Source organism: Podarcis filfolensis (genome assembly GCF_964270895.1).
Source record: "Podarcis filfolensis genome assembly, chromosome: 6".
NCBI classification, from domain to species: Eukaryota; Metazoa; Chordata; class Lepidosauria; order Squamata; family Lacertidae; genus Podarcis; species Podarcis filfolensis.
The window spans coordinates 49,078,394-49,098,273 of NC_139609.1; the positions used below are offsets into that span (position 1 = coordinate 49,078,394).

Consider the following 19,880-nt stretch of genomic DNA (forward strand, 5'->3'; position numbering starts at 1 on the left):
ATGGGCAGACTGCCTCATTCAAAATCATGCCAGGTCTCCTTAACACAGAATTAAATTTCACATACCCGGAGCCCCCTGGTATAAGGCAGTGATATGACATGTTTCTGTAAAAAAAATTGGGCAGCAATGGATTTATGAAAGGAATGCACATACTTCCTTTATGTGGAACAGAAATTAAGAACCCTGAGCCTCGCTGCTAGCAAAAATGTTTGAACCCCAGTAGGGTATCAAAATATAGGCTACAAATTTAGTAGGGATAGGTGGTAGGGAATCAGCCTAATTATAGCAATACTAATTCACTAGAGAGAATGTTTCTACTTTGCTGAACTTTTCTGGAGCTAATAATTCTGCTTAAAACTCCACCTAGTTACCTTCCACACAGTGCATCTTAGTTAACTGGTTACTAGGCTCAGGAGGCATTTAGCCACTTTGCTGTAGACTCTGCTGAATAAGACAGATTACTTGTGAAAAATACCAGATAAACCAGTGTTGAAATACAGATTGGTTCCTTCTTACAGCATGGGACCCATCTTACTGAAAGGCAACGGCCTATCCTTTGCTGAGTGGAACACCCAGTGTCGTCTTTTTTTAGTTGTAGGCCATTCTCAGTCCTGTGACTGAAGGGTGGCTTACAGAGTGACGAACAACAAAATAAAGGATGTGATACCTTGAAGCCATCAAGCCACACAGGCCATTGCTGGTAGCTGTTTTTGTCAAGTTCCTCAACAAAGATGGGGTAATCATACTTCAGCCATTGCACCCCAAAGTAACATGCCCCAGGTGGATTGAAGCAGAATTGGGCGATTGTCAAGCCAGACCATGGTAAGTTCATGCCTCTGTCCAATGCAAACTGGAATACCACAGAGATTAGATGTCAGTCTGGATAAGAGCACTGTACACACACACACACACGCAGCCAAGGCTTAGTTTGCTCACAAACATTAAATACTAAATTTGTTTCTCAACTATACCATTTCAAATTACTCTGACATGCCAGTTTTCTGTGAGCAGGGAATTTTTGTCCTTAGCAATATGAAGTAATACAGCTGAGAAAGTCAACTTGTTTAGAAAATTAAGAATACTAGTGGTTGTCTTCAGAAGTTGATAAATGCCTGTTAATCAACATGTAGCTAAAGGCACAGCAACAGAGACCAGGTTAAAGGTTGATAACTATTTTCAAGTGCAGAAATTACTCAAGACTGGTTATAAGCAGCCAGCATTTCTATCGATGTGACTACTGAGTTAAACACAGCTTACTTCCATCTCTATAGTATTCTATCCCAGCCATATATAAAATTTTGTGCTAAACGGCATTTCTGTGAGTGTGATAGCTATTCACCTTGATGCCGTAGGTGGGAATGTATCTGGAGACATAGGTGAGGCTGAAAGGCTGTGGACTGCTGCCTGGCACCCGGGTTAGTTTCTGATGGATCCAGGTGACAATCTCCTCATCTGTGCTTAAACTCTTAGGACCTTCAAGCTGGTGAACTATTTCCCGCACTGAAACAACAGACCTGTGTGAAACAAAAAGCTGTTTTTGCTGTAGCCCACAGTTACGGAATTCTATCATTTCCTACCAAAGTGTGTTGATGCATGGGGCGAGATGCTTGGCTCACCCTTCTGTTAATCTGATTTGAATGTAAGATGGACTGTTAACGTTTTGTAAGGTTTCTTCTGCCCTTTGATTAAAAATTTCCAATCAATAGGCTCATCAAATACATAGTCCACCATAGAACACACTATAATGACTCAGCTTTTATATATGTGACTACAGTGACACCAAAAATTCTTAAAAGTAATAGCTGGCAATCCTCTTAAGGGAGACTTTTCCACAATTGCTATGATTCCACCTTTTTTACTTCCATCCATCCTACAGCCACTGAGGAGACAGAAACTCAGTTTACCTGTTGGTCATGGCTTCATAGAAGCAACTTTCTCCTGCAGTAGGCTTGGCTGAGTCTGAATAATAGACACCATCAGAATAGTCAGGCCTGGACTGAAAGAGGCCCACTTTGGCCCAGTTTGTCTGAGGGACCATGCTTCTTTGTAAAGTTTTATGGCTGGAATTTACAGGCGCCTTGATAAGCCTCACTAGCAGGGTTGCACAGGGCACATACCTACAGGGAAAGTGAGAAGACAGATATTAGGAAGGTTGTATGATAAGATGGGGAAGGAATTGGAAATGATGTAAGTGAGAGGGGCTCACCGTCCTATTGATGTCAGAGAGCTGGTAGAGAAGGGTTGATCTGGGCAGGGACTGTTGTGAAAAATACGGAGCTGATGAGCACCATCATTGAGGGAGACCTGAGGAAAACAGTAATCAACATCTATCCACAGACCCTTTTTCCTCCTCCTTGGGAAACAGGTAATGGGAAATATATTGTGTTTCCCTCCTACCATTTGCATCTGAACTGTGGAGAAACAGCAAGATTTTTGGGTAGGGCTCCAGGTCACACAGCAGTTATGGTGGGGTGGGATTTTTGGCATGGCACTAGAAAGCATGAGCATTAATAGTAAAAACCTATCCTGTGAGATCTAGTGGGAATGTGAAACATTCTTGTAGCACTTTGGTTGACAGCAAAAGAATGAGAGTTCCTGAAATACCCATGAAGAAAGAAGGCATTTTCCTACTGGAGCCTATCAGCATTATAAACCATGTCCTAACTTCATTTTCAGAACTGAGGCTGCTTCCCCTGAACTCCCCTTCAGTTAATTCACCTGCATCCCCTTGGCCTCTGGTTCAGGGGCTGTGTGTGTTCCACATTGCACAAAAACATTGAGAGCTGCCCAACCGATTTGGATGAGCTCAGAGGTTAAGCGATTGATGGAATAAACCTGTAAAATACCAAGAGACATTAGTTCACCCCCCCTGGCAGCTAGACCCGTAGTTCTGTTTTGTGTTGGAGGTCAGGAAGATGTTGCCATAATGTCCTCCATGAAAAATATATTAATAGCCCTGCAGAATCAGACCAAAGGCCCACCTAGTCCAGCATGCTGTTCTCATAGTGGCCAACTAGATGCCTATAGGAAGCCTGCAAGCATTCTGCTGTCTTTTGAAGATACGCCTCAGCCTGCTTACACAGGCATTCTCTTAATCTCTTGACCTGAGTCTCCAGTTTTAACTACTACTTTGTTTTAGTATACACCTGTTTTGTTGCATTTTAATTATGGGTGTTTATATTTTAATGTTTGTGCAACTCTTATATTTTGTGGGTTGCTTAGAAGCCTATTTTGGCATTAAACAGTAAATAAATAGCAGGACCTAACCCCAACAATACTCTTCCCACTTGTGTTCCCCAGCAACTGGTATTCGGAGGTATAATGCCTCTGCCACTGGAGCCATTAATAGCACCTAGTTCTAATATAATGAGAGGAGGAGAAAAATGTCTCTCTATCCAGTTTATCCTCAGCATGCATAATTTTATACAGCTCCGTCATTTGCCTCCTTACTCTTTTTTTCTAAACTAAAAAGCCCCAAATGATGTAACTTTTCCACACAGGGGAGTTGTTCCAGCTCCATTCCAGGAAAGGAAAGATCCTTAACTTCCTAACTCTTGACCCCCAACAGGACATGCTTCATTCATTGGCAGCATTCTTTGCTCGCCCTTTACCCATACCGACACAAACCTTTAATAGAAGAGTTGCACAAGGCGCTATCACTGGCTCTCTGATTTCAACTGAGTAGTTGTAAAGTGGATCAAATATGCTGCTATTCAGGTCAATCCCAGTGCAAATGTCTGGCCCAATTCTGAAAGGAAGAAGCAGAAACAACCTTCAGCTAGATGTTTTCCATAAGAGGGCATTGTTAAGCTCCTCTGTTGTCGTGGCACCTTGAACTGAAGCAAACCCCTTTGCGTGCTTCAGGACAACCATAGAAACATTAAAATCAGGGGTAGGAGACTGAGGGTCATTCTGTCTGGAAGGCTTGCACAGACAGAACAATTGTGAGAGTGCCCCATTGAATTCCACCCATAGCACGTATGCAGCCTGGGAGAAGCAGAGGAAAGATGGCATTTTAGGGAAGAAAAACCCAGAGAACTGTTCCTCCTTACTGCATGAAACCACTGGTGAAGATGCGAGCAGTGACCCTGGTAACAGTGACACCATCAGGCAGGAAGCGGGCTCCATCAATGTATAGATCAAAGCCATCTCCAGCTCTGAAAGGCTCTACAGGAGGGGTCTCCCTGAAATGATGAATAAAAGCTTCCTGTGGGGGGAAAAGTTGTGATGATACTAAATGGTCATTTTACTGCACTTTCACTCAGTTTAAAGGTCCTTTTGTTTTAACAATCCCGAACAGTTTATTATCATGAGAAAACATAAATGCAATTCATTGTAAACAAATGTAGAGAAATGCATGCTGGTGCAAAAATCTTAATGCCGCATATACTCTCAATGGGGTCTGAAGTAGCAGTGATTGACCAGGAACAAAACCTGGGGGCCATAGTAGTTAGCTCAGTTAAGATGTTGATCCAGTGTACAGGAACTGTGAGAAAGGCAAATTCCATGCTAGGGATCACTAGGAAAAGAACTGAGAATAAAACTGTTGATACCATAATGCTTTTATACAAATCTATGGTGTGACTGCATTTGGAATTCTGTGTACTGTTCTGGTCACCTCACCTCAAAAAGGATATTGTCGTGTTGGAAAAGGTTCACAAAAAGGCAACCAAAATGATCAAGAAAATGGAGCAACTCCCCTGTGAAGGAAGCTTGCAGATTTGGGACTTTTTAGTTTAAAGAAAATGTGCATGAGATGTGACATATGTTTATAACATTAAGCATGGCATAGAGTATATAGAGAAAAGTTGTTCTTCCTCTCTCATAACACCAGAACTCCTGAAGACCCAATGAAGCTGAATTTTGGAAGATTCAGGACAGATAAAAGAACTGTAAATTGCAGTGCCCAGAATTCTTTGAAGGAAAGGAGGTTCTTCAGATACACTTTAAAGGTATAATACGTATGCAGCCAGATTGTGTACTGAGTGGAGGTGGAAGGTCTGTCCCAATTATCCCAAGCCCTGTAGGGACTGTAAAACCGTCCTTGCCCAGCACTCACATGAGGCCAGGTTTTTGCTGGGTCAAGTGGAGGTGGTGACTCTGGTGGGAAAGGCTGCTCAGGTTTCTGGGTGCTGAAGACGTGCAGTCTTAAAGTAGCATCACCATATATCTTGAAGTCCTGATGATTCTCTTCCATTGACTAGGAGCAAAGCATTATGTGCAGATGGGAATGAAACAAGAGGAAAGCATAATAAGGCACAGCTTAAAACATGGGGCTTTATCCAGTGCTCTGTGCACATAGCTTCACTGGCACAACAGAAATTCCATTTCTTCTGCCCCCATGTGCTTCTACTGCATGCATAGCAGTGTTTTATTCCAGTGGAGCTGCAGCACTGGATATGGTCCAAGGAATCAACACACAACAGAATGGAGGCTTAACCAATGATTCAGTCCTCTTAAGTATTACATACTGTTGCTTCCATATAAAATATTGCTCTATGAAGATTACAGTTGTAAGTCTTTACTAGAGTAAGCCAGTAAGGAGTGTTGCATCAATAAGAGCAGCAAGACTGAACGAGTCATTAGATGTTTAACATCTCTTCAGCCTTTTGCTGGTATTAATATTGGCGTACTTTACCTACCTGGTTAACCTTGGTTTGCTTTACAGGAGTGGACTTACCATCACTGACAGAGCTACAACAGGTGGCACAGGGCCATGATACAGAGTCAGTGTATGAGTCCCTGTGTTCCAGACAGGCATCCCAGGTTCCCCTTTCCTCATTGCACCTGTGAAAGCAGAATGCAGAAAACTTAATTCCTAGACTAGTAATAGGAAAACCTTAATTCCTGTGGGGAATCATAGCACCAGGCAACCAGAAATGCCTGCAGCATACCTGTAACCATCACTTTATGGGATTCATACATCTTGGTCAGTCTGAGCACAGCCCAGGCAGCCAGCCATTCATCACTCCCTAGTAGTGGCTGGTGTTGAGGCTTGAATCCTTTGTCCCAGGGGGTGGGTGCCACCCTCCCACTGGGCCAGTGGTAAAAGCGAGCAATAAGGATCATGTCCTGCTGTGGCTCAACATCCCAGGTTTCCTGAAGGAAACAAAAAGAAGCAGTTCAGGTGAGCCAAGAGTAGTACTATAATTTCCAGCACCTTCTACCCTTCAATTCCCTCTGCCATACACCATACTCAAAAACCACCTAACTGTTTTCATGGATTAGGAATGAGCATGTTTTTCTCTGAGCTCAGAACTGCTTTTACACCATTGGCAAGAAAACCCAAAGCCCATATTTTGCAAACAAGCAACATGAGTGCTTCTTATAGTTAAGCATGGGCATCCACAAGAATTATCCCCAGGATTGGGGAAAGTAAATACTCTAAACCAATGTAAATACTTATCTAGCATCAGAGAACTGGTCTACCATTTCTGGTAACAGGTGACTGAGTTGTGGTGAGGTCTGAGCAAACTTGGCCTCTGAGAAACAAATACAGTGGTACCTCGGGTTAAGAATTTAATTAATTCTGGAGGTCCGTTCTTAACCTGAAACTGTTCTTAACCTGAAGCACCACTTTAGCTAATGGGTCCTCCTGCTGCACCGCTACCACACGATTTCTGTTCTCATCCTGAAGCAAAGTTCTTAACCCGAGGTGCTATTTCTGGGTTAGCGGAGTCTGTAACCTGAAGCGTCTGTAACCCAAGATGCCACTGTACAGTATTCTAGCGCTTGCAGCAATGGTAGTGCTAAGTAACCATCCAATCAGTGCAAGGATAATAACCTGTCTGAGGACACTCTGTGAACTTCCCAGCTGGACTGGGATGTAAACCTAAGTCCATCTCCAAGCCTAACACTCTCCTGCCAAAGCACCATTCTATACCTCCTGTTCTCCAAACACGAAGTAGCCATGTTTAATATTGGATCTCATGGAATCGGTGCAGTAATTCAGTCCCGAGTCCTTGGTGGCAATCACCTGAAATCAAGTTTGAGAAAAATGTAACACATGGTCCAACTTCCTTTTTAAGCTTTCTTGGTGTTTCTTCCTAAAATAATAAAGAACTCCAGGATGGTTCTGCTAGAATGCTGAACCAGGGTGCTAGCTGAACACCAACTATGACACTGGGGCTATTGACAGAGCCACACATGTTCCATACCTGACCAGTTTTCTGATGGTAACCAGTTAGCCGGACAGCCCCATCTCCCGGTGGGGCGCCTTTTACTCTATCAAGGATGAACCCTAATTGTCTTCTTTCATTCTGCTGGGATTGTGGCCACTCGAGCACTGCTTCAAATTTCCTGAAATAATCAGAGGCTTATTAACCCACTGCTCTTCAGCTGTTGCCCCTGTCCTTCAACAGCAAGCAGCACCTTTCCCCTTCTTGAACAGCAAAATGGCAGTTCCCCACCAAATCAGAACCTTGCTAGATTAAGCAATAAAGCTGGGTTACAAGAAAAGTAGAGAGCAATTGATCCACTGTATATTGATATACTGTATATCTGGCTATTAAAGTCAAGTAGAGCAATTGTCTCATTGCCAATTTCTATTGTGACAGCAGAATGTGGAGAGAAATATACCCCTGCAAAGGAAAATCCAAACTATACTTCGTATTTACCTAGGAAGGTATGGAGAAGCCTTTGGTTCTGTTTCTGGGTGCTCCCAGTGCCACAGCCAGGAAGGTAACAGGGAGAGATGGGGGGAAATGAAAAAAGAGGGGAAGGTTGATGCATGTGAGCATACTGCAGCACAAAGGCAAGAAAGGGGTTTCTTGAAGAACCATATATACTGCCCAGTTGGGTGTTAGGGGAGCAGAGAAGGAATGTTAAAGGTAGTTGATTATATAAGGGTAAGAGTAAGTAAAATGTGACAAATCAGAAAGGACATAGGAAGGAAAAAATACTTTTGCTGAGTTTAATTTATATGCATGAAGGTTCCCCTTGGGAGGATCTGGTGAATCATGTGTATTTCATTAGCAAGCTACAGGACAACTCTGCAACATGCAAAACTAAAATAGGCTCATACCAAATAATAAGTCGACCACCACAAGCTGGAGACTGGCATGAGGTAGTCTAAAAGGATGACAGAAAGCTGAATGGAATCTTTCTACCTGATATCTTTGGTCAGGTACTCCATCCCTACTCCTTTTCTATATATGGAGTGAGCAATGGTGTTGCACCTCCCTTTTTCAGTAGGACATTCTCGACAAAATTGCCATTGAAAATATTAGGCACTGAAAGTAATCACCACAATATTGGGAATAAAACTGAATGAGGCCCAATACAAGTAAGATTCTCAACTATAGTAGAAGCCATGTTGATGTGGAACAAAATAGGGCAATAGGTTTATGGCTACTGAATGAAGAAAAAGACACAAAAGAAAAGCACGGAGTCTAAAAGGAAGTCAGCTTGGGGGCTGCTTCTCTTGTTATACTGTATATGTGAAGTTGCTTCAGAATCATTTCCCTCTTTGTTTTATCACTCTCTGATCTAGGAGACATTTGGGGCATGAATATGAAAGTAGCTCGTGTGCAATTATTTGTTTTCCATATTATGTACTAATTTTTGTTGGCATTCATTTGTCTCGGGAGACAGTGGAGGAATGCACCTTTGGAGGTGAAGTCAAACTGTTGGAAGGTTGCAACTCCTCTTGTGGCTGTAGAGATGTGGGAGAGACATATTTTGTTAAGTTGCTAAAATAACTAGGCACAGTACAATGGTTTTAAAAAAAGAAGGCGTCCTATAGATTCGCACCAGTTTTAGAGCCCACAAACACAGGGATGCACTTATTGATGAGCACATACGGAAGGAAACATCAAAGAGAGCAAGCAGCTTCTAAAGAAACAAAAATAGAAGATGTTACTTCTTGGTAGCCTACATTTATTGGTATTGGTCTTAGCCAATTCTAAAACTTAGACTTTACTAAGCCAGGATGGCCTCTTACATACATCCCTGCTGGTACCATGATAGCCAGCATTTCCTACCTAAAGGAAATAGGCAAATGCTGACATTTCTTTTTCAAAGAGATTCTAGATGAGTGGGAAAGAATTAACCTCTGGGGTACTGACCAGAACAGTTTCTAGGAGGTAGGGACAGAACCACTTTAAAATGCTAATTTAGCAGATGTTACCAAGATGCTTAGAATTTTCAGAGGTGAATGACTCTTGCAGTCGCAGAGAGAACCTTCTTGTTGTTGTTGGCATCCCTTGACATCACTAAAATATAATACACTAAAATATTATCCAGTGGTGATCCCTTAAAGATTAAAGAGGGAAGACTTGCAGAACTGATCACTTCAAAAGGGTGCATGGGGCACTAATTCTAAAGGAAGAGGGTGAATGTTTCAGCAATATTTTTTGTGGTTTTTTTTGTTTTTTTTTTGCATTTCACAAGCACTTCAAGTACATGACTTCCAATATAAAGTAATCACACTGAAATTGACTCAGAGAAAGAATTAGAAACATGATCCTATCAGCCTACTTTAATAGAGGCAGTTTGGTTTTACGGCGGATTTTTGTTTTTTGTTTTTTAGGACTAAAAAGGTGCCTGTTATATCCTCTCCAATGCATAAACAAAGCCAAAGGCAGCGTCCTCAGCATTTGCTAATGAGGCAGCCTCTGAATATAGGATGTTCCAGTTAACAGCTATTGATAGACTAATGTGCCATGCATGTGTGAATGTCTTTAATCTTGTAGTGATTGACATGGACAGACACGCACAACAAGGAAGACTCTAGATAATCATGGCAGAAGAATTACATTTTTAGGGATCATATGTACAAACAGTTATTCTGAACACATTTTGGTGTTCTGCTGCCAATGGGAAGGTCAGGAGAAAGCTCTCCTTGTGGTATGGTATAATCTGTGGAAAGAAAATATTAACTGATGTTGTGCTTTAGTTTATATGGTCAGTTGCAGGCAGAGCAGACTATAACTACCCTCTGCTGTGTAGATGGGTAAGTACATCCAATCCTGCCACCACCAAAACCTCATGCAGATGCACCCTTAAAAACAGCCCCCATATCCTTAATTAAAAATACAGAGAAAATCACAGACGTGGGTGGATTAGAGATGCATAATCTTTTAGTTGTTTCATTTATACACAAAACACACAGAAAAGTATACAAAGGAAGACAGTAGGCATTTCTATGCTGACTTATCTTCATTAGAAGGAAAGCCTAGTCCTGAAAGGAGAAAGGGGTGGTCTTCCTCCTTTCTCACCTTTTATTGGGTTTGTATTGGAGAAGCTGTTCCTGATCAGGAGGAGAGTCAACAAAGCCAGTGTAAGGAGGGACAGAGAAGAACAGGCTGGTGGGGGCAGGGTGGAAAGAGCGCTGGGCTGGAGAAAAGTCTGTAGGGGGTGCTGTGCAACTGGACACCTGCATTTGAAAGAACAAAATACAACAGAATTAAACAGGTGAGGTGGGGTAGCATGACAAGCAGGGCGAGGGCAGTGTAAATATACTGGGGGTGAAAGGAAGGCTTCCAATCTCTTGATCCTACTTTTCAAATGTTCCTTCCAGTGGAGAGTTTGCCATCCACCTGCCATCATTTCTACAAACCATCTTGCTTCCACTCAGTATTAGCATTGGATGATGGAAATTTAAAACTTGCTTTCGCCTCTCGGTAATACAGTACTAATTTTATCTGGAAAACTTTAAGCTTTTGTTTCACGATTTCCAACAATTTGGGACCTTTTCTTTTTTTTACCTGGAACCAGTTGTGCTGTATGATGTGCTTGCTGGGCCCAGGACTGTGCAAGTCAGTGCAGCAGCAAGGGTGGGAGAGCACTGGATTGGTAGCGGCAGGTATAGATGTGTATGCTTGTTCCTGCTGCCACCAACCCAGTGCTTCTATCCGCTCTGCCATGCTGCCTCACTGTGTTTGAGAGACTGCAGTGGTGGCACCCCATCTCACTGAGACACTACTTGAGAACCTTGGAATTTTCAATTGAGTGACAGATAGAATTATTTTTTATGCTAGGAATTAAAGTAGCTACTTAATTGTTGAATTAGTTATTAATTCATCTGGAGTTTTATATGAATGTGCTAAATAGTTAATAGCTGGGATTTTAAAAGGCTTCAGTCAGATGGTAGCATACTTCATTTATTCCTTTGAAATATATAATTAATACATTTTCACTGAGTTTGCTCTTAGCCTTATCTTCCATGGATTCTGGATAGCTTTAACCTCCAGTTCAGCTATCAGTGGCTACTACTAGTTATGATAGCTATAGCCTCCAGGATCAGAGGTAGTATCCCACCAAGTACCAGTTTTTGGGGAACAGGAGTGGGAGGCTATTATTGTGCTCATGTTCTCCTTGCGGTTTCCCAATTTTTCACCATTTATCTATTATTTCGAATTGTCTTTGTTTTTGGTGTCATTCTGGTTCTCTGCAGCAAATAAATATTGAGGACACAAAGAACCTGTTTTTCATAATCTGTCCTCAAGAAATGCTAACTAGAAAAAGAGTTAAAAATAACTTTAAAAGAGACAATAATGCCATGCAGTTCAACTCACTGTAGGAGGGTATTTGTACAAGGAGGCATTGCCTGGATGAATCTCTGCCATTGACTGCATGTCAGCATCTCTTGCATTCACTAGTCGCAAGTACAGCTCTGCTTTGCCCAGCTGTGAGGAAAAAACAAGGTGTGGTCTGGTTGGGATTAAAACAGATACGAATATAACTGAAGACGATGTTGGACTAATTTATCTTGATCTGGCCAAGGTGTTCTGAGGAACAGCCATCATTCCAGGAATGTTTCTATTCAGTCAATGAGGCCTGAGATTGAATCTGTCTCAAATCACACTCAGCACAATGCAGAAAGTAGGAGCTCAGTGTTAAGTGCCAATGTTAATGGTTCACCATGAGTCTCCTGAGAGCACGAGCATGACACTCTCCCTTCATGTTGGTCAGGAAATAATTTTCTGGGCACTCTGCACTGACCCTTGCTAAAGGTCCTCACCTGGGGCACACCATTCAACTGTTCTGGAGTAAGGCTTGGCTTCATAGGAAGCACTCGGATGGGGATCTTCCAGCGCCCACACATCACTTGATGTAGATGGTCAAAGATGTTGATTTTGGCCCACCCCCTGGGGGCCAGTTTCTGGATCTCCAGTCCATAAGCATCAAAGCCTCCAGATGCTTGAAGCTCAGTTATGAGGGTGATGGTGGTTGAAGGAAGGACTCTGAAAAGCAAGAACAGACAAAGGTAATACATACAAGCCTACCTTTTTCTCTACAAATCTGAATACAGAGTTCACTGTAGCCATGTTTCACATGGGGGTTTGGCAAAGAAGACTATCTTCTATATGACACTAACGTATATGACCTCTAAATAAGAACAGACAAGAATCTGGTGTGTGCAAAACTGGACTGAAACGGCCTATTTTATGGCAATCTGAAGCTCATACTAATCCCCAGAGTGAGTGGTTCCCATGCCAAGATGATAGGGCCCTGGGTCTTCTAAAGGGTCAGGATAAAAGCAGTTCATGATAGATGGTTTTCTTTGCATTGTTTTTTAGAAAGGAATCTTCTACCACTTATCATTGCATTTGTCTTGAGCATTATCTTGCTGTACACTATATACATTGAAACAATGAAAACAAATAACTTTGCCAACTGGGAATGGCTGCCCAGATAATGACTCGGGAACAGAAGAGATGAGATGTTATGGCAAAAGCCACTGAAACTCACCTTGGGACTGGTTGCCTAGCTGCTAAGATGGCGCAGCACCCTCTTTGCCCATCAGTCACATACTGTGGGTATTGACCCATATCAGAGGAGACAACGGGCAGTGGGGTGGGCTTGCCCAGCTCTTGTCCATTGCGGAACAGGCCAGAGACCAGGCAGACTTGATAGAATGTGGGATCCAGGCCCAAAAGAAAATCATAGAATATCACAAAGCCAGACCTGCAGAGAGATGATAATTGTCACACTCATGTAATAGTTAACACAGCTTGCATGCCACCCCAAGCTGAGTGAAATTCCAGGAGTTCTAGGCACTTCCAGGAATTAGGAGGGTTTAGGCATACAGCCTATCTCCCACCACCCCAAACTCTTAACAACAGCTATTTTCTATGAGCTGGCTGCAGTCCAGAAGACTCAGCAGGCTAGATTCCAAAATGCATCCCTAGGAATGGTATTAGGATGGAAAAAATGAACATCTTCACTTTACATGGCAGTGTCCACAAATACTCCATGCAAGAAAAAAAACATATGCTGAGACAGGAAAAAAAACATATGCTGAGACAGAAAAAAAAACATATGCTGCCCTCCTACTAGCTCAACCCAGAATAATACAGGTAATAGAAATGACATACGCCGGATCATATGGCGCTGGTCCCAGGGCATCAGAAGGGTCCAGGAAGTACTGGCTCATAGCTGTGGCAGATGCTCTCATGGGGTCCTATAGCAGGCAGAAATATGTGAGAGCTGTTTTACATTACCAAAGAATAGAAAAAGGAAATACCAGCATCAGTCTTAGGGGGAATAATGAGGCTTGCTGCCTCAAGGAAACTCTTAAGAATATAACTCAACAGCTTCAGATAAATCATTCACCCCTGAGCAAAATGGTCAGCATATTTGCAACAAGCGGAGCATGAACCACTGGATGCATCTTTCTGGAGTGAACACAGATATAGAGAGAGCCAGCCACACAGGATGATAGCTCTGAATTATTAAAACTATAGAAGTATTTTTATACTATTTCTGCTCCAAAAGCAGATATTCAGTATGACTTTTGCCTGAGGTTTCCCAAGTTAAAGGGGCACTAACCATGTTACTAGCTGGAAAGGTAGGGTCAGGCAATCCAAGAAGAGGGGGAGGAGGTGGCAGGGGTGGAGCTATAGGAGGTGGCAGCCGGGGTAGTGGTGACCCCCTCTTGGGATGTCTTAGCTTCATCCTCTCTGTGTCATGTCTCAGGCTGCCAATCTCTGCATGCAGCTGAGCCATCTCTGCCATGTGTAACCGCTGCAGTTGCGCCAGCTCTGTGCCTGAAGACCCTGATGAAAAAGAAGGTGAGTAGGGGGAGCCCATTAACACAGTTATTGCTTGTGCCAATACTGGGAAAGAATCCTTATGAGGTGGGACAAGAGCCTGCATATTATTCATCTGGCTCTTTGTAAAAACAAAGCCAGCTCAATGTCCTTATTTGTTTTTGCTGGACTGGCACTACTGAACATTTCAGCTACATCTCCAAAGCCATTTAGTTGTGGAAATGTTGCCCCCTTCCTGCCCAACATTTCAAGGAGCACCTTTGGCCATTAGCAACCTCCATACTGCAGATGGGGTGGTCTTGAAAATTTGGGGTATGTGTAGAATCACAAAGAAAAAGGACCTGCTTGGAAATCCTGGCAGTATAATCTATGTGTCAAATGAGTAGATGAGATTTGGTGCATTTAGTTTAGGAACTGCTTCACATAAAAGGAGTTCAAAGTGATTTACAGGGATAACTAACAATGTCAATAAAAATGCATTAAAACAAAACAAATATACTAGAAGTGTTCATCCACAAAAAAACCCAACAATGTAAAATAACCACATCCCACCTTGAATAAGGATGAACATAAAAAATAAACAACCAAACACCAGACCTTAGCACCACCCAAATGCCCAGGAGAATAATGAACCACGATCTGGTTGGCAAGCTCACTGCAGTAGAATACCCAGCCCATCTCTGCCATCTTTCATGATTTCTCTCCATAATGGACAACTATGGAGGCTGAATTTCGCCAACAGCAAACAGATCTGGTTACTGTCCAAAGAGAATACTCTGCACTTCCACTTAAACCTCCAAATCAAAGTGCCCCAAATCAAAGTGATTGCTTAGGTGATATATATGCCAATGCCCTGAATTGCAGAGATTGATGCCTGCTACTGTATCTTAAACTTCTTTGGCCCAACTTCAATAGAGTAGGCTATGGTCCCCACCATCTTCTATTTTCCTTCTGTCCTTCAGGATCTTCAACTTTAATATCTCATCTTCCAGCCTCTGGTTCTCCAGCTCAACAGACAGGAGCTCAGCATCCAAACCCCGTGGGTAGGAGTTCGGGCTACCTTCATGTTCTGCAAGGACAAGAAGAGCCAATCAACAACAAAGATGGCTTGGAGACGTGAAAGAGCGATAAGTATTTACTAAGGTTTCTCAGTCTGCATAATCAGCAAATAACCATTTGGCATCATACACATTTATGATAGCACATGAGCTTTGTAAGAGGACCATACTGTCCAGTGGAATTGATTCTCACTTGGCTGTGAATAGTAAAGCCTTTTTGAGCTCAAGGCCTAAAGGCAGGGACAGCCAACATGATGCCACCCAGATGTTGGACTATAGCTTCCATCATCCTTGAGCATTGACCATGTTGACTGGGGCTGATAGAAATTGAAGCCCAACAGCATCTAGAGAGTGCCACATTGTCCCAAGGGTCCAAGAGACAGCCTAGTCTATGATACTGTTATAAGCTGGGGTGGGGGAGGAAGTAGGCTGTATGTGAGGTCCTTCTAAATCTAACCTGGATCCAGCAAATGTTAAAATATAAGCCAGGCTACCTTCTTGTGTTGAGGTGATAACCTGTGTGATGGGCCATTAAGGTAAACAAAGGAAAGGGGTTCTTTGTGAGATGAGTTGAAGGACAAATACAAAGTTGAAAGCTGCAGTGATGTGAGCTAGAAGCTAGAAGCCAGAAGGAAAGAAGCAAAATGCTTGTGAGAACCATGCCTAATTTCTGATGGCCGGCATTCAAGCCTGTGGCTATGGGATAAACAAAACTGTTTTGGGCTGATAATGTTGTGAGCTCCTCTATTGTAGGCTCAGGTTGTGTGTGTGTGTGTGTGTGTGTGTGTGTGTGTGTGTGTGTGTGTATCATATATATATATAATAAAGACACCACAGCCTCCACTGTGGAGTAAGCACTTGGAACCCCTGGAATTTCACACTACTTGGATATTGGTGTGGCATGCAACGCTACAATATCCAAGTTTGGAGAGAAGAAAACAGGGAAACAAAGCTCACTCTTCTTTCTGCCCTTGCACTCAGGCCTTGCTCCTACTTTCTCCAGGGCTGTGGCCTCCACCTGCAGCTCATACATCTGACGGAGGATGTTATGGTCACTGCCTCCCCCCTGCAAATAAGCCAGGTAAAGTGCCCTGCAGGGAAATACAAATGCATCATCAATTTATTGGTGCTATTGCTAGATTTTCTCCTTCTGACAGCATTTCAAAGTCTTTATTAGCTCAGGGTGGTGGCGGTGGGGAATCAAAGGAACTATTTTTCCTGGCATGAAGATGAATACAGCTGGGCTTGCTAAATACCTGTATTTCATGAAGATGTGCAACATGGTGGGGAAAAGGGACTGACTGTGCCCACTGTGAAGAAAGTTGTTTCCTCTCTCATCCATTGAAAAGTATCTGCTTCCCATCCACCCAGAGTAGCAACTTGCAACTGCAGAGCTTCCCAAAAGTGGGACAGAGAGGAATCCAGGAGAAAGCTCCACAGGCAACAAACAGTGAAAGATCTAATAAATTGATAGTCAATTCTGTTTACAGAAAATATTGTCCCATTTAGTCTTGCAGCTCCCTCCCTACTCACTGTATCTCTGAAGAGAGGGGTCCAACTGCTGCTGGAAATGACATAGACTTGAAGACCTTTTTCTCTATGTTGCCCTCAGCAATGTCTGTCTGTCTGTTGATGGGAGATTTGGGTTTGCTTCTAAAAAAAACCCAATAAGGTGTGTGAGTATCATCTTACTTTTTTCAATCAGTGATAATACTTGCTTCCCACAATGCTTGAGTCATGGATAGACTCCCCAAATGGTCTTTTTGACCTTTTCTGACTCCCCTATTCCAACCTCAGATAGGGAATGATCTTAGGCTTCTCCAGCCTTTGATGGAACTCCATCCATTCCCAGAAATGGTCCCTCGTTGAGCCTTACCTGGTCTCTGCTGATACCTGCAGGAGTTCCACTTGTTTCCGCAAGGCATCCAAAGCCAGTTGGTTTTTTCCCTCCTGGGTAGTCAACTCCACCAGCAGCTGTTCAATATGAGATGTAGCTGAGTTCCCTAGTTTCAGTTCAGACAGGCGCCTATGGATCTCTGGATAAACAGAAAATTTGACACACTTTATTAGAACACCTAGACCAAGTCAACATATTTCCAGAGGCTCCCTGAATTGGATTTCCATGCAAAATATAGATACATCATTTCTCTCCATTATCCTGTATCAGAGCCCTGATCTCCCCAGCTGGGAACACATTATCCCTGGTGAATTAATATGCATCCTTTGTCCTAGTTCTCAGAAACACCTGATAAGGAAAGCAAACCTGCACTTTATATGTACTAAAGATTGCAGATGTGTGCTTATTACCGGTACTTAATACCCTACCCCCCCCCACCCCACTCTGAAAAGAAAAGAAAAATCTTACATATAGAAAACTTGCATATCAGGGAGAAGGCTAGGGTATAAATATATTCCCTGAAATGATAGTCTTCTATATGCAAAATGGGTTTTGTGTTGTTGTTTTGTATGGAGGAGAATTCAGTCATGAAAATCTTCACGCACAGTCTGAAGTGGAACAGTCCAGACACAGGTTTACCATGTCATCTGCTGTTTCTGAGGACTTGGCCTATGCATCCTCCAAATATACGTAAGTAGACAAGAAAGCTCTCAAGTACAAAATTAGCTGTCGGTAGTATTTGTGGATGGGTCTAACTGCCTCCTTCCCTTCTGTAGAACTTGTGATATCATGAGCCTTGTGTATCAGGCCTGGCCATTTGCTGGATAGTGGTGGCTGTTTGCTCATCCTTTATTGTTTTGAACTCCAGGTCATTCCCTTTACCTGAAGCAAGAAGGCAGTAATCTAGTAGGTACTCTCATTCTCTTACCATCCTTCTGCTGCTCCAGGTACTGGTTTCTGGCTTGGATATCTGCCAAATGGCGCTCATGTTCTTCTGCCATTTGCTGTTGGCGCTTCCAGTATTCCCGTTGGTGTCTGTCGTTATCCTAGGAGTCAAGGAAAGATGACAAGTTTGATATGTTTGATATGCCAGTGATGCAATGCTTCAGAGCTAAATGCCCATGAGAAATGGTATGTTGTGGTAAATTAATTGTAAATTCCAGAAGAAGTGATCTCGGCATGCCCTCTACTGAAAGCCTGCATGATTTAGTGGCAGAGTGCTGGGCTTAGATGTGAGAAACCCAGATTCAAATCTCCATTCAGCTTTGGGTAAATCACACTCTCTATCAGACTAGCCTACTTCCTAAGTGGTAAAGCTTAAAGCTGTTCTCTAAATTCCTTGTAAGGAAAGACAGGACACAGCCATTACAAAAATAATATCATATTGGAATGGATTTCAAATATTTATCTCATGAACAACTACCACTAGCATATAACCCTGCTTGTAGGATTTGCATTGGCTACTAATCTGTTACCAGGACAGGTTACTGGGAAGACCACCGTATTCCTTAGATCACTGTGATCAGTGGGAGAGTTTATCCTGCAAATTCCAAAGATCTCAGGTCTGCTCCACATTAACTCAGAGCAGAGCTTTTAGTGTTGCTCCCCCTGTTCTGAGCTATGATCTGCACTTTCTGGTCTGAAAATGGAACAGCACAGGAAGGAGCTCCCCATGGCAATGAGTTTCTGTAAAGTTGTTCCTCACACAATTCTGGCAATTTTAAGCACTCCACTGCAATCCAGAATTAAAATTGCTAGAAGCCTGCAACATTTTTTTAAGAAGTCTTTAATCACTGTTTTACCTCTGCCTGGAATGTCCTGAATGTAGGAAGAGTGTCTTCCAGTGACATCCTCAGTTTGTGGAACTGTGAAAGGGAAGAATTCCTTTAGTGATTATTATTATAATTACTACTACAACTTATTACCCACCCTTCACCCCAAGGTTCCAAGGTGGGTTACAACAGCTACAACACAATATTTAAAAGATCTTGAAACAACTTAGTATTCAAGTTATGGGTGCTAATTAGGGTTTGTTTATTGTTTTATTTAAGGTTGCCAGCTTATTTTCTGGCAGGACTATTGTGTCTTCTGCTGTGTGTTAAGCAGAAATGATACAGGTGAAGCTTTTCCATCACTCTGTCTCAGTGACAGGAAAGGTTTCACCTACTGAATTTCTTACAGCTGTCCAAAGAGGCCTGCATTTCCATTGGCAATCTTGCTGTTGGCACATCATATAGAGAAAAGAGCTGGCTCTCTTCCATTCTTTTTTACTGTTGGTGAACACAACGCTAATAGAATTTCAGATGGAACTCGAGAAAATCAACACTAGTGGCCAAATTCTCTGAATCTATAGGCCAATGTTTCATACAACCTTTTCCATGCCAATGTTACTAGTTGATCTTTCTAAGCCTAATGGTAAGTTTGTCAAATGCTCTAAAAACACGTCTAGCGGGAGACTGCAGCTTATTGTCCCTTAGCTCAACTGAAATTTTGGGGTGAGGGAGCTTTCTGAAATGCTTGTAAGAAGTGCATAAGCTGAAAGCTAGACTTGTGGTGCTGTACTCAGATGATGAGCCCTTTGTTTCATCAGCTCAATTTTTCATCTGTGGTGACAAAAAATAAAAAGGCATCAGAGATGAGGGGAAATAACCTAAGTGTTTGAATGAATTAACTACTAAGTAAAGTAGTTTAGAATGGAAGTACTGTAAACAGAGAATCTATGATGGAGCAAAGATCTGCGCTCCTCTCTTCTTTTCTGCAGTACCTCTTCAGTCAGTTTCTTCAAGGCCTGGCTGTCTGAAACACTTCCTTTATGATCAAAGCTTCTGGAGTGGTGTGCTTGTTCCTCATATTCCCCATCCAAGTGATGCTTCTTTGTTTTTGGTGCTTGTAGCTGATGATGCTGTGCCATAGAAACCACCACCCAGAAAA

At 42.5% G+C, this 19,880-nt stretch overlaps 1 protein-coding gene across 1 annotated transcript in view; it reads right to left on the reverse strand.

Moving 5' to 3' along the window:
- The window catches only part of CCDC17 (coiled-coil domain containing 17), a 30,753-nt gene that overhangs the window by 5,345 nt on the left and 5,528 nt on the right, over positions 1 to 19,880 (reverse strand). Inside the window, exons 3-27 of the mRNA XM_083619815.1 lie at positions 19,714 to 19,851; positions 18,752 to 18,814; positions 17,878 to 17,995; positions 16,929 to 17,088; positions 16,586 to 16,705; positions 16,010 to 16,143; positions 14,929 to 15,063; positions 13,774 to 14,000; positions 13,320 to 13,405; positions 12,694 to 12,909; positions 11,963 to 12,185; positions 11,517 to 11,627; positions 10,218 to 10,375; positions 7,158 to 7,299; positions 6,884 to 6,976; positions 5,895 to 6,099; positions 5,681 to 5,787; positions 5,060 to 5,200; positions 4,053 to 4,207; positions 3,628 to 3,748; positions 2,719 to 2,835; positions 2,207 to 2,304; positions 1,905 to 2,117; positions 1,340 to 1,514; positions 668 to 850 (exon numbers count right to left, since the gene is read on the reverse strand). Of these exons, the coding sequence (XP_083475941.1) occupies positions 668 to 850; positions 1,340 to 1,514; positions 1,905 to 2,117; positions 2,207 to 2,304; positions 2,719 to 2,835; positions 3,628 to 3,748; positions 4,053 to 4,207; positions 5,060 to 5,200; positions 5,681 to 5,787; positions 5,895 to 6,099; positions 6,884 to 6,976; positions 7,158 to 7,299; positions 10,218 to 10,375; positions 11,517 to 11,627; positions 11,963 to 12,185; positions 12,694 to 12,909; positions 13,320 to 13,405; positions 13,774 to 14,000; positions 14,929 to 15,063; positions 16,010 to 16,143; positions 16,586 to 16,705; positions 16,929 to 17,088; positions 17,878 to 17,995; positions 18,752 to 18,814; positions 19,714 to 19,851 (3,639 nt within the window). The remainder of the gene's footprint in view (positions 1 to 667; positions 851 to 1,339; positions 1,515 to 1,904; positions 2,118 to 2,206; positions 2,305 to 2,718; positions 2,836 to 3,627; positions 3,749 to 4,052; positions 4,208 to 5,059; positions 5,201 to 5,680; positions 5,788 to 5,894; positions 6,100 to 6,883; positions 6,977 to 7,157; positions 7,300 to 10,217; positions 10,376 to 11,516; positions 11,628 to 11,962; positions 12,186 to 12,693; positions 12,910 to 13,319; positions 13,406 to 13,773; positions 14,001 to 14,928; positions 15,064 to 16,009; positions 16,144 to 16,585; positions 16,706 to 16,928; positions 17,089 to 17,877; positions 17,996 to 18,751; positions 18,815 to 19,713; positions 19,852 to 19,880) is intronic.